The 14316-nt window shown below is 35.6% G+C and overlaps 2 protein-coding genes across 2 annotated transcripts in view; one reads left to right on the top strand and one right to left on the bottom strand.

Annotated features, from left to right (window-relative positions):
- The window catches only part of scat (VPS54 subunit of GARP complex scat), a 57790-nt gene that overhangs the window by 25567 nt on the left and 17907 nt on the right, over positions 1-14316 (top strand). The window lies entirely within an intron of this gene.
- Positions 708-13291, bottom strand: Gpa2 (Glycoprotein hormone alpha 2). Its single transcript, XM_087347068.1, has 4 exons — positions 13090-13291; positions 3728-3881; positions 2560-2735; positions 708-1118 (listed from the first exon to the last, which is right to left on the bottom strand). Exons 2-4 carry the CDS (start codon positions 3849-3851, stop codon positions 1026-1028), a joined length of 393 nt encoding a protein of 130 aa, XP_087203194.1. The 5' UTR covers positions 3852-3881; positions 13090-13291; the 3' UTR covers positions 708-1025.

Here is a 14316-nt window from a genome sequence, read left to right as displayed (position 1 = left end):
GCTAAAGATCCAGTTCATCACTTACCAACCCCCATATGTGCTACATGTTCAGTCCATCGGATCCTCATCGATTTCACAATCGTCGTTGGATCATTCTTATACATTTTAAGGTTATGATAAATTATTATGATCATCAGTAAATGATATTTACCATTTGTCGTGATAAACATAACTGTTTTTGTGTTTATACTAGTCAGCATTAAAATGAAATTGTTTCGTAGTTCGGATTGTGCGTAATATTGCGTAAACCCAATTCAATCCTACGCGTTCGTAACTCTGCGAAACTTGTATTATTCTAATTACAAGTAATTCCTAAGTTTTATAATTAAATTAAAGGGGAATCAACAAGAATTTTAAAGGGGACAATGATAGTCAGTAGATGACAGTAAATTGAACGCCATATTGCAGCAGTTTTTATGAATTCTATCACAGAAATGACAGGAAGAATAATGGAGAAGGATTGATGCAAGATAATTTTTTTTAAGTGCTCTGAAAAGACAAAGCGTGGTGTATACATGTATATATATTCGTTTTAATAGGATGCCCGCAATTTAATTTTGGATTTCTATAAGAGTTTCAAAGAATTAAAATATTGTTAAATTCTGTATGAATAAAAAGTTGATGTCAAATGAATCTATCCCTATCAGCCATCTTAATATTATTAAAAAAAAGGGAACGTGTTGCTGGAAAATAATGGATTACATTCATGTATTTAAAATATATCAACAATGTAGTTTTATTTCAATCTGTACAATGTAATACACAATTAAATAAAACAATACATTTATATGGGCAGGGAAGTTAAAATGTTGATAGCAGAAAACTCAGAATTATTTAAAAGAAAATTAAAATATCGAAATATAAAAAAAACTTAATTGGTTATCATCTGTCTAGTATGTTTTGTGTTAAAGACTCATTTTTTATCTATCCGAGACAGAAGAGGAATTAAAATAAGAAGTCACAGAACGTGTTGGTTCAGGATGAGTCCATAGGCATCGATATTTGCTGTTATTCTTATCGGCCGATTAATCCTTCTTGCAGTGATAACAGGAGCAGCTTTTGGCCGATTTGAAGACCAGATCTCGAGTTCCATCGAGACACATGACCTGAACTTCGACCTGGAAACAGTAACACAATTTTAAGAAATTTATTATCATGTTTATAAGATGGAATCATTAGACCCTATCCTAATCTAACTGAATTTAACATATTTTTGGGACACTCTGTATACGCTTAGTGTAATAAATCTGGCGGCCACACCATAATTTTACCTTTGATCATTAACTGGTATAACCATAGAAACCAACGTAGTCTAGGAATTAACCATCGTTTCTTCATTTAAAGCGTCTTTTAATATCAGCCATTTGTAGTCAAAATTGGGATGTATCTACACATTGTAATAAATGTCTCCAGTGTAACAGTTGATGAAAATCCAGCTAGCCGTTTTAGGATTATTTCATGTATACGGACAGACAGACGGATTAGGAAATTTTATGTTCTGCATTGCCGTCAACAAACACTGCTTAGAACTTTATAATTGAAACATTATATATTTTTTCTGTTCTGGTGAGCGATGTGTGTTTGTATTCATGAGTTAATAATTACGTCACGAAAGGAATATAGGTGTGACACATGATTACTAGAATAATCCTGGTTGCTGATGAAGATGAAGACCGAATGTTAAAAAATGTATATTGTAAATGTATGTTTACATTGTTAACAGAAATGCAAATAAGGTCTTTAAATGCTGTGTGGACTTATTTCACGTCAGTCACTTTAAATTAAATCGTGGGTTAAATTGGCCGTATTATATTACAGTCACAGAACTCTAGTGACATTTTTGTAAATCTGGACTGTTTTATCGTATATTAAATTCCTATTACATGACTGCAAGAAGGATACATGAGTTGCAACAAAACCAGGCTTTTAATTCAAAAAGTAATTTATGTATTTTAGAAATAGGCGTGAGTCTATTGTTCTCTAAAATAGTTAGGCCTGTGTTCGTTCAGACATTTATAATATTAAAAAGGATTTTTAGAGTTATAAAAGTGTCATCAGCTGTTAGTGCAGTTTAGCGTTGCTATATCAATTTATGAAGTTATATATAACATCAATTTAGGGTCGTTATTATAATGAAATAAAAAAACAGGACATAAGGCAGTTATCTTCATATTCACCACCGTGAGAACTTAAAATTCTACGTTTTATTTATTTTAGATACATTTAGTATTGTACTCTATCTACGTTTAGATTTCCCAAGCTCTCTCTTCCGGTCTTAAATTACTATTAAAATTTTATATGCATTTTTAATTCCTCGCGTGTGATAAATTCTATGTTTTCCTTCTTTATTTTATTACTCGTGTGATAATATGGCCAATTTGCTATATTAATTGCGTTTAATGAAATCAAAATCAAGAAACTTTGATTAAAGAGAGGAAGAAATTGAAAAACGTGCTTAATCCGTTACAGTTTATTGTGAAAACGAACGTTCATTTACGTAAGACCAGGGCCACTTTGGGTCTCGACGCGGATTCCGTGAAAGAGCGTCACTTCACTCACGTCTTCGGTATCCATGATGTTACAACATTGACCGACTGACGTGATGGCCTGATGAGGGTTGACTCTCAGGGTGTCGATAGCCGAGGGAACAGCCCAGGACTCACAGTAACCTCGACACGCGTTCGTTGTGATGTGGAACTCAACACAGTCCGGAATGCTTATCTTACGAGTATGCCCTTCAAAGAAACAACGCACAATTAGCGCCCTTCGCACGAAATTCAGGAAGAGATTCCTATTATTTGTCTGTCTGTCGCATCTCTTCTCTGAAACTGCTGAACGCAGTTCATATAAATTTGGTGTTGGATGTCTACAATATGTGTCATAGACGGAGAGTTTAATTTTTGCTTGTATCGATGAAATACAACGAATTATTTATCTGTTTTATTACATGTTTATTACGTGTTGCAGAAATGAATTCTGTATGTGAAGTAACACATTTTTACATACATACATTGACACTTAACGCATAAATGTTAATAGCCCTGCGACAATGTATTAAACGTGTTTGTCGCTAGAAAGATTTCACTTGAATTCAATTACTGTTTTAGTTCACAGTTTCCCCCGGGGTTTAAGTGCACTGTCCGTTAGTTAATTATTTTGTCCAGGTAGGAAATACTTTATACATTTGCAATGATAGATTTGCGATAATTGAACAGCAATCTTAAATAAGACAGTTTCCTAACATTGAGCGAAAAGTGACGGTAAGCCTGCAGTTCCGTAATAGACTACCTGCATGGCATAAGTGCCGAAGAAGTTGCCGCTACAGAACGGCGGTCACTGTTAAGATGTCGTGGAAAAATGATAATCCCTACATTTATTAACGAGCAGAGTCATTTTTAAGAAGCCAAACGTTGCTCAGCTAATCAAAATACACCTAACCTGTTATGAAACCGGAAGTACAATTACCATGTTTATTTTTATATTACATATTCACATATAATATAATTATAAGTATATATATATATCGTTTATTTTACAAATTCATAATTTCTCCTGTGTTATTTCAGTTGCATTGTGTGTTATATTAAACTTTGAACTAATTTACATTTTAATAGTATTTTTTCATTTCCTGTTTCTGCGTTTTCGCGTCCTTTGTTCTGTATCTCAGACGCCTTCTTATTCTCATGGACATTTTTCCCAATTGTCACAAATTCTGACGGCTTCTTACCAACTTTGTGACAGCCAGGTCTCTCCCAAGCATCTCTCGCTCTTGTTCTTGAGACTACGGAGAGTATGGTGACGAAAATGAATAATAGATAGCAGCACTGAAGCCTCCAACTGACAGGAAACATGGCAAGTTCCAACAGTGGTGTTCACAAAGACTGCAGACATTCAAAATAATATTAACATTGCTTTTAGTTAGTAAATGGCAAGATGACTTTCATTATGCCATAAGTTGCGCGTATTTACAAAATACAACTTCTAAGCTACTGATATTTTTAATGCATTGTGACATAAGCCTCATTTATATCTTGCAAATAATTCCCACATTAGCTTCGTCACATTTGTCTTTCATTTATTCTGTGCTTGTGTAAGTAAAAGACTGACCGAACATATTTTCATATTAAATTTTGTAGTGTGTAATTTCACTGATTTTTTTTTTCGTAACACATATGTGAGGAAGTTAGGAGGAGATTAAATTCCGGAAATGCTTGCTACTTCTCAGTCCAAAATATTTTGTCTTCCCGTCTGATTTCTAAGAACCTGAAAATTAAAATATGCAAAACAATACTCTTGCCTGTTGTTTTGTATGGGTGCAAAACATGGTCTCTCACTCAGAGGGAGGAACACAGATTGCAGGTGTTTGAGAATCGGGTGTTGAGGAGGATATTTGGGCCTAAGAGGGAAGACGATGGGGCGTGGAGAAAACTGCACAATGACGAGCTTAAAAATCTGTACTGCTCCCCCAGTATTGTGAGGGTGATTAAGTCGAGAAGAGTAAGATGGGCGGGACATGTAGCGCGCATGGATGGGACAAGAGGTGTGCACCGGGTACTGGTTGGGAAACCTGAAGGGAAGAGACTGCTGGGGAGACCTAGACGTAGATGGGAGGATAATCTCAGGCGGGATCTATGGGAGATAGGAGTTGAAGGAAACTGGATTTTGTTGGCCCAGGACAGGGTCCGGTGGAGGGCTTTGGTTAATTCGGTGATGAACCTTCGGGTTCGGTAAGCCATCTAGTTAGTTAGTTAGTTAGTTAGTAATTTCACTGAAATTTGTTGACTCGTGCCAATTATTAATTAGGATTTGAGGTTTACACTGCGGTGAGTCTGAATATTGCTGTCTTCTGGGTTGCTACGCCGTGTAGTTTGGTAGGTAGAAGTTTGCCGATGTTTCAGAGGTCCTTGCTGCCTCCATCATCAGTGCGATGAGTAAAATATCTATGAAACGTCCGTAAATTTCTACCAGACTACACGGTATAACAACCCAGAAGACAGCTATCTACATGCTAATTGTTAAAATTGGATAAAGAAACTTTACACACAGAACTACTTGTGATGGTTCATGAATACGTACGTTGTCACAGTTACTATTGTTATTATGGTTACCTTTAGACCCCCAGTCGCACTGACAACGTACTGCCTCCATCTTCAGATGACATTTTAAATAGCTACAAGTAAATATTTATTACATCGCAGTGTTTGAAATGTGTTGTGGAAAAATGTAATATGTATCAGTTTCACTGAACGTCTTTTGCTATGTATTTTAGAGGTTTTTGGTTTAAGTCTATCAATCTCAGTACCTCCAGAAAAATTCTGAAATAATCTATTAAATTAGGCCACGACCGATTATTTCCACGTGGTATCTAGTTTATTGTTAATTAATCATCCTATTATTCGAATCTGTATAGTCTGAGTTACCGACAGCGTTTCTAAATAAATCGGATATTAATAAAAATAAATTTATGTAAAATTCCTTCATGAACGTTTTTTTTAGTTTTAAAATTGACAGGGATACAAGCTTTGAGGTTATGTGTGACAACTTGTAGGTATTGGAAATCTGCTGGTGCGGAAATTACAGCACAAAGATAGGTCACTGATTTGCATAATTATTAACTTATAATTTCCTCGTGGAGATGAAAGGATTTACATTTCAGTAGGGAACGCGAGTTCTTTGAAGATCTCGTGACAAACACCGCTTGAAAGTTGCGGCTAATAACACGTGGGGCGTGGAGGTCAGTATAAGCTGATAATTCGGTTATTCACCTGTTCTAACGCGTTTTATTTGGGGATATTTTTTATATTTTTTATCGAAATATGACTGCAAACAGTTTAACACACTGATTTCCTACATATGTTTCAAATGCTGATATTTATAAATGAAAGATATTAATATTAAACCCAGGTTGATTTTTAACTCACGAATGGGACTTTCGATTGAAATATCTGTGATCCAAATGAGGATTACATTCTTGAATATGTTACTCCATGGAGGAGTGTCCTTATTGAGAAGCTAGCAGTCGCTCAGGTTGTCAATAATGCTTTTCATAGAATTTAATGTTCATGAACGCGTTCACAACAGCCCTGAAGTCCGAAGTCCCATGTGGCATTACCTGTCATGTTTTTTCTTTGGTGGGGAGTAGTCCCCGCGTCGAATCCCCAACGTGGAAGATCATCCCTTGTCAGTTACCTATTCTGATCATATTTACCACTTAGGAAAGCCTCCGTCTTACGTTAAAAAGGAGAAGAATGATTTCTACAGGATTAAAAAATGTATAAAATTTCAATAGATCTGTATTAATCTATAAACGTCGCTTCAAAAATATAAGACTACACGGCGGAACGTATAAGAATTTGACCATCTCTGCATAAGAATTGGCTTTTTAACGTGATGGAAGATTAGCACACGAAATTATTATTGGTTTCGTAGAATTTTTTGATGTTGTCTACAATTTAGAAAACCAAAATGTCTCTGTTTTTTTTTTTTACATATCAAAATGGCGACGGCTGTAACTTCATAGCTACTTTCTGTTGCTTGTTAAAATTGTAATAACATCTGTTCTTGTAAGTTAGGTTACAAGATCTGGACAAAGTTTGCTTGTTACAAAGTCGGCCATCATGTGAACCAGTTATTCTCATCTCATGTTGCATTGCTGCTAACACGTATGAGAACAGAAGAAAACGTTCAGAGGGAACAGATTTAACAAGATGGCAGATACATCTGTGTATGTTCTATGTACAGTCCAGTGTTCAAAATAAACTCGGCTTTTCAAGTTGACAGACCATCCTGTTATTGTCAAGACTGACCCAGTAGATAGTCCACTTCTCTGTTCATTGAACTTAATAGTTACAATACAAGCACTTCACTTCGTGGTGTGTATAATTTTATGAGAAATAGGTTAAATTATTTAACGTTTCCTCGGTAAAATTAAGTAATAAACTGTCAAGAGATTTCTATGAAAATGTCCGTAGTTTAAAAATTAATGTTTCAAAAGCCTATGTTTCCGAATGAAAGTATTGAAATGGCTGTCTTCTGTGTGGTTTTCGCCGTGCAGTCTGATAAAAGTTTACCGACGTTTCGGATGTGCTTCCTGCTATCGCCCTGACCTATGAAACGTCGGGAAACTACCAGACTACATAGTTCAGCAACCCAGAATATAGCCTTTTTCATACTCCTCGCCCTGATAACGTGATACCTCAGATAATAATAGAAATTCAGTTCTGTTCAATTTATTTAATTAATTTCTTTGTAATACAAGAAAAGATAATTGCAACGAGGTGCTGACTGAAGACGGGACTTAACGAAGTACGCTTCTCTATATTTTTTTAAGCATTTTTGGCTGTTTTAGTGGTATCAGTGGAAGTATGTAATCTAGATAGTTGATATAGCAGTGTAAGAATGACCAACCGCTGACTGTGTACGTTAGCTAAATGTTTAGAAACTCTTTCCGTTTCACGGAGGAAAATTGAAAGTTACAAGGACACAGTTTTAAGTTAAAAGGGAAAGGCCTCGGTTTCTGCAGTCTAGAACGGTCAATGGCTGCTATATAATCCTACAATTCCTTGCTTTAAGACGATTGGACAAAAGATACGAAATAAAAACACGTGGTGTATAAAGCAGGTGGTATAAAATCGATGCTTAAGAGAAGAAGTTATTTGGACAGGTGCTCTCAACCCAGCGCCACGTAGTTAAAGGTAGGAGCTTCTACCCATTATCTTTAGGAACCCAGAAGTGCTCGCCTTATTTATTTGTTGTTACGATGGGGTGAGACTGTCTCTCTTTTTAGATCTGCGGCCTCTGGCGGACTCATTGTTCGTCCCCCGGATGATACGTGAGTGAATATGGAGCAGTCGTAGAAATTTACGGATGGTAGAAAACTGAACTACTCGGAGAAAAACGTGTCCCGGTCTTACCTCATCCACAACAAATCCCATGTGGACCGACCTGGTCGCAAACCCGGTAACATCCACAGACAGACAGACGGAAGGCGTAACCTAGCCGCCAAGTTTCCTGCTTTGTTAAGTGACTGTCTTCTGGGCTGTAGCCCCGTGTAATCTGGTAGAAACTTATCGATACGGATTTTTGGTACCCTACATTTTCCTAAATCTTACATTAATTCAGTATTTACACAGACACTGATAATACCCAAACTACAATAAATTTTTAGTCACTCTTTATATAATATTTTGAAAATTCTAGCTTGCCCCCCCCCCCCCCCCCCCCCCCCCCGAAATGTACTCGCTCGCGAATGTGACCGAACGTGTTTAATAAAGTGTCATTAACCTCTGAATAATTGTTCAAGAGATAAGTTCTGTTTGAGGAAATTTTTCAAATATGCGTTATTCAGTGTATTAAATCCAGTAACTTCGGTATTCTATTAGCGGGTGTCGAGTAGTTCGTGTTCCCGTAATTTTATCTCTGCGTCTTCAGTCTAAAAGATTATCCTTAAGAAACCACAGCCAATGGATTGATCCGTCCGATACGTAGCAGGTCCGTTGAATTTAATAGAATAAAACATGAAATAATTAAATTAGTTAATTATAACTTTATGAAAGTTCGTAATAGATCTATTATGCCTGTTAGCGTATGTGGGTCGTTATTATATGCCTGTAAAAAAAAAAAACTTTGTCCTTATTTTGCACTTTCAATATGAAGTAATATAAAGTTTTTATGTCAGATACAGAAATGTGACATTTGAATATGTCTATAAGATATTAATAAACAGCAGTAACGATACATTTATCTAATAGGACTAGAATCTGTTTTACCTTGGCGAGGATTTCAGGTCTATTTAGTCAAGTCTATTAAAATTACACTAACAACGACCTGAATCTATTTACGATAGAGAAGCGCGAATATTATAGTAGCCTATTACAATTTCCGCTCTGGTAATAATAACAGTAATAATATTTACAATAATATTGACCTTACAGTAAATGCAAAACAGGTCTAGGAAGCTATTATATGAAAAATTTATCACAGATTTTATCTAAACAAATAATTAATATCAGACAAATATTACAACTGATTGTGTTTATTATTAATTTTTGATCTGTTTACTATACTTACATTGATTGTTCTGTATTATACACGAGAAATTAAATATTGATACGGGATGTAATAAAATGTAAAAATCCCAGCAGGCTTCTTTATCTGTTCCTGCAGTTATGAAATGTTACATAAGAATCAGACACATCACCGAATATCAGTTTCCGGTGGTATTTATTTTTTAAAATATTATTTATATTCATTTCCTTAGCTACTTACGACAGGACCCGCATTGGAAGACTAGGCTCTTATTTATGGCGTCCGTATATTGATATAAACATTACAAGAAAATTTACGTCTTGCGCGTGTTATGAAGATAAAATGCAGAAGATAAGACCACGTAATGGATACATGTGTCCCATATACCATTTTAGGATATACTTCACCCGGCATAAAAAACATTTTAGTAGAATCCGTTATGGTTAATACTCAAAGCATCGACTAAAAGCTTCGTATATTATTATTTCTATCAAGCTCCTTAAGTTCCTGCAAAATGTATTTCTTTCTTTTCTTGTATTAGTTATTTAAAAAACAGTGCCATTTGCTTTAGTAATAAATAAGACTACATTTTATACGTATGAATTTCGTGTGAATTTTGCTGTAAACATCGATTATTTCCTTAAACGACGTTAAACAGTTGAACTTTGTAATGGTAAAGTTTGGTGTTTTCTTTGCGGTACGGATTAAATTATTATATACTGTTTAGACGAGCTTCAGCGTTAAGGGGTTAAGTGTATATACAGAAATGTAACAGTCTAAGAAAGTTAGGGAACACGTGCACTTATCTCAAAATGGAGAGATAGTTGGCTGCGTATCTTTTGGAACGGAGATAAAATATACTCGAAGAGATTGCGCTGTTTAAGGCGATTAAGATTCTCGACTATTCTGAAACAAGATAAGCATTGTTTTTTAAGTAAGATACGCTGAGCGACTATCAACTTCTCTAGAGGGGCTTTTGGATTTAGTTTCGTTGATTGTACTGTGGGTAGAAACCCTGAGATTTGAAGTTTTCAGAGTAGTGAGTAAGTCCTGAAGCTGAAAGCGGTATGCTCCTCCAAATCGTTATGTATCTTACACATCTACACGGAGTGTCAATCCAGACAGCCAATATCTGCGGACCCGCGTTCTACATGTCCTCCCAAACGTGTAAGACATTCAGGTTATCAAAATGAATTCTGCATGGATACAAGACACAGGGCATATTTTTAATCAAATCTGTGTACTTTCGCTGATATGGGATCTTTTATTGTACCGCAGTAAGCTTGAGAAACATGTTTTCTCTTAGTGCGCCTGCGGAGGGTGGCAACTTCTCTGACGACTCTGTGATGCGGGTTAGACTAACTACAGCTTGCAGGCGTTCTATATTCTCCTAATGTTTTCAACACATCAAAATAATCCTCGCTACCAAATAGATTTCATAAACAGGCTAAGAGTAATTCTGGAATTCACTGTTTAATTAGTGTTTTTGTTCTGTATCTGTATACTTGATTAGTTTCTATAATGTCTTTGCCTTCAGGGTTCAAGTATGCGACAACTCGGTGCTATTGGTGAGAGTTTCTGTTTAAGATTGGAGGCAGCTGTAGATGTCTATTGTGAGTTAATCCTGAAATTCCTTTGACCTGATACAAATGTGTTTGCAGAAGGATTTTGTTATCGTGGCTTCAGTTTCGATTCTGTTTGAATGTATTCTTATGTTCGGTTGTTTAAGATCAATTTCGATTCGATATGATTTGGTGGTCGATTGGACAGAGTCGGACTGGGTTGGGTATAGTTTGATACGATGACCTTAAGTTTGGGTTGGTTAGAGCGCGTGGTTATTTGATTCTGTAAAACATTTAAACATAAGTCGTAAATTCTTTTCTCAGCTCGTATCTCCTTTCTATGTTTTTTTTTCCTTTGTGTGAAATGGAAAACCTACATTTTAAAGTTTTCTCTTTGCCTTACAATAACGTTTTTATTACGAAAAGTAAGGCGAAACATGTACTTTGGATAATATTTGCATAGAACTCAGCACAGCAAGGTCTTTCTCTAGGGACAAATGTAAGAATAACTAATGCAGTGTTTGTAAGTGACTTATCTCACAAAAACCTAGCTTGTACTTGTAAGACTTGAGATCCTCACAGCGGTGAGTATGAATATTTCTTTCTTCTGGGTTGTTGCGCTGTGTAGTCTGGTCGATGTTAACCAACGTTTCAGAGGTCATACTGCCTACGTCATCAGGGCTTGTACTTATTTATTTTTTGAAATGTCTTCAAAAATATTTTTCCCTGTGTTATTCTGGAAATATTTCTCGTATATTCTATTTGAATAAAAGTTTTAATTGATAAATTACGCGTATGTTATTAAGGAATTTACGTAGATGTCAATTTGAATTCTATTATGTAATATGTCGGAAAAGATATTGACTATCAAGAATTTTGTCCCAAAATTAATTCCAGACAAAATTCATAATATTAACTATTAAGTCAACTGAGTTTCATTGTGTGTGTTTTGTGTGTGTGTAAAGGAAAACTTGGTGTACATTATTTGTTCACAACCTCGAGAAATTTCAAAATATGTACATTTTACTTATTTAAAATCCCAATCTTAACTAAATATACCACCACCTCTAACGTTCATTAACTACATTTTGCACACAGAATATATTTATGACGTTTACATGATTATAAGAATTGGAGGCATGCTGTGCTGTCTTTGAGGTAGGAACTAATTTTCTTTTTAAATATTATGTGGTTGGACTTCATGTTTTAACACCACTAAAGTATTCGCTGGTTTTATAAGCGGGAGATTGGTCCGAAAAATGTAATTGGCCTATTTTAGTAATGATTTGAAAAGAGCGAACTCGGAAGTTGAATATTGTAGTTCATTTTGAACACGTGAGAGGGGGGGGGACTGAACTTCCTCCCCGCGCTTTGATGCTAGAAACATCCTTCTCATTACGTAGACGCTAAATGTTCGCGAAGGATCCTATAGAGTTATATACAGATCTGAAATACCCTATTACCCAAACATATTACGACATCATAAAATAATATATGTGAGTCTCCCTTTAAAATCCAATGATAAATATGCGTACCACCTACTTCAGCTGTCAATAATTGAGCATTTTGACTGTTGTGTATTTATGAGTTTCGTATGATTCTTACGAAAAAAATATTTTTTTAAAAATCTTATTAACCATCTGATCTTTTAACGGTGAAGTTCTGTGTTTTCTTTGCGGTACGGGCTGAATTCTTAAATTTTTATATTAGCTTCGGGTGTTAAAGGTTTAATAGGCATATGACAAGGAGGCATGAATCCTGTCTAATTAATAGTTTTGCTTAGTCAGACCAAGGATTGATTATCAGAAGTTTATATGTTGGTAAAGTTTCCAGTGAGTAATAGCAATTCTGCTTGATATTTGAGAAGTCCTGGCTTCGAATCATGACCCAGATATCGACCATGCTGACCAAGTCTTTTACTCATATTCCCCAGACAAACACCAAAAAAATTTATCGATCTAAATTAGTTCCACATACTTTGAAATTTATCATCTATCAATCTGCAGTGAGCCAAGAAGCTATAATAATTTTTGTTGGTGTGTAAATATCTTTGTTGGTATCTTGTGAAAATACTTTGTATTCACCACTGCATTTAATACACTAGATTTAAGCCAGATAAGAATAAAAACTCATTTGTTTAGCTTGGTCTTCTAGAGCTATAATTTAATGTCTATAATAAATGTAATAATCGCATTTTCTACAATAAAAACGGAAATGTGTATTACTTGAAGTAACTTAGTTTAAACATTAAACTAACTAAACTTAGGTTATAAGTCGCATTTCTATAATAAAATATATTTTGCGAAATATAACTTTGGGGTTCAAGAAATGTTTCTTCTTTCCTGTAGATAAAAATAAAATGACGTATCGCATTATAAGGTGTGCCAAAAAGTGAGTTTCTAATTCTTTTCGAAGTTCCCCTTAGTGTCTGGATAGGATTTATCAGCAGCTTAGAGATACACTCAGCAGTGAGATTATCACAAGCATAAGTCAGACTTACCTGCTCGATTCTCGTCAATTGAAGAAACTTTCTGTGGTCTCGTGGTGAGCTCCTGGTACTTCAACTCAGTTTCACCGATTGCTCCCTTAGAACACCGACTCTTGGTGCATTAGATCGCCGCTCAGAGGGCGCCAGAACCAAGCACTACCCCTTTATTACGATTTTCTGCTGTAATAGTAAAGGTCTTTCTGCAAAGCGGGGGTGAAGGGTGTTTAAATTCGATGACGAGACGCGAAGTGGGGTACATCGGAGCGGATCGGCGGTGTAGCAGAACTCTGAACAGACGCTCCTCACCTAAAGTGGGCGTTACTTGTTGTTGACGTCACTATCTAAAGAAACCGCCTACCAGCATCCTACACAAAATCTGTCACGTCTTCTTAAAATCTCTCTATTTTGCACAAAACGTCGAGAAATTTACTTTTTATCCAGATCACACCTACAGTTTTTAAACATTAAAAAAGTAATATATTTCTTTGTCTCTACCAAGAGATATGTATTTCTGGTGCCCTTAGTTTCGAGAGACAAGTTATCTTCTGCATGATATGTATAGAACTTACTAAGTTACATCATAGTTAAGTTATTACGTTTTAAGTTCCGTAAAATAATTTAAAAAGAGTCGTACAGTATGGTAATTCTCCACTAAATGCAGACTCATACACCTTAAAATGTTGATTTTAAAGTTCCTACTTACTTTAGACACAGAAATTACGTAACTTCACCAATTAATATGTCATATGTCCTATTTTGAAGCGTAATTAATTATAAGAATTGAGTTCAGAATTGGCTTTTATAATTACAAAGTGTTCTATATATCTTATAAAACAAGTTGAAAATTGGCTTAATTAGAAGTCTGCATGCACTTCAGCAGTGTTCTAGAAATGTGCGATATATATCTATAGGTAATGCAGGAAACCTTCGATGTTCTAATTGGTCCGTTTCAAAGGAAAGGTAATATGTCGCCTAAGAGTGACAGTTACAAAGATATCCAATTATCAAGCATCAAAGCTTCTTAAATATTTCCTGTTAAGGATGTCCAAAGAAAATCCATGGAGCAGAGTCGTTGTTTAGAAGCTGACAGTAGGTCTGTGCTCAGCTAGTCAAGAAATTCCCTGTCTTTTATGGAAACTGAAGGTTCATTACCGTGGTCTCAAGGGCCCGCCACTGGTCCACATTCTGAGTCAGATGAATCTCGTCCACACCATTTTCCTCAGATACTTTTAAATATTA

This window comes from Zootermopsis nevadensis, unplaced genomic scaffold, assembly GCF_977971745.1.
Source record: "Zootermopsis nevadensis isolate Lab colony 2312 unplaced genomic scaffold, Znev_1.0 Znev_ptg000011l, whole genome shotgun sequence".
Lineage (NCBI taxonomy): Eukaryota > Metazoa > Arthropoda > Insecta > Blattodea > Termopsidae > Zootermopsis > Zootermopsis nevadensis.
Note: the sequence above shows the minus strand (reverse complement) of the source record. Positions and strands in the feature narration are given on the sequence as shown.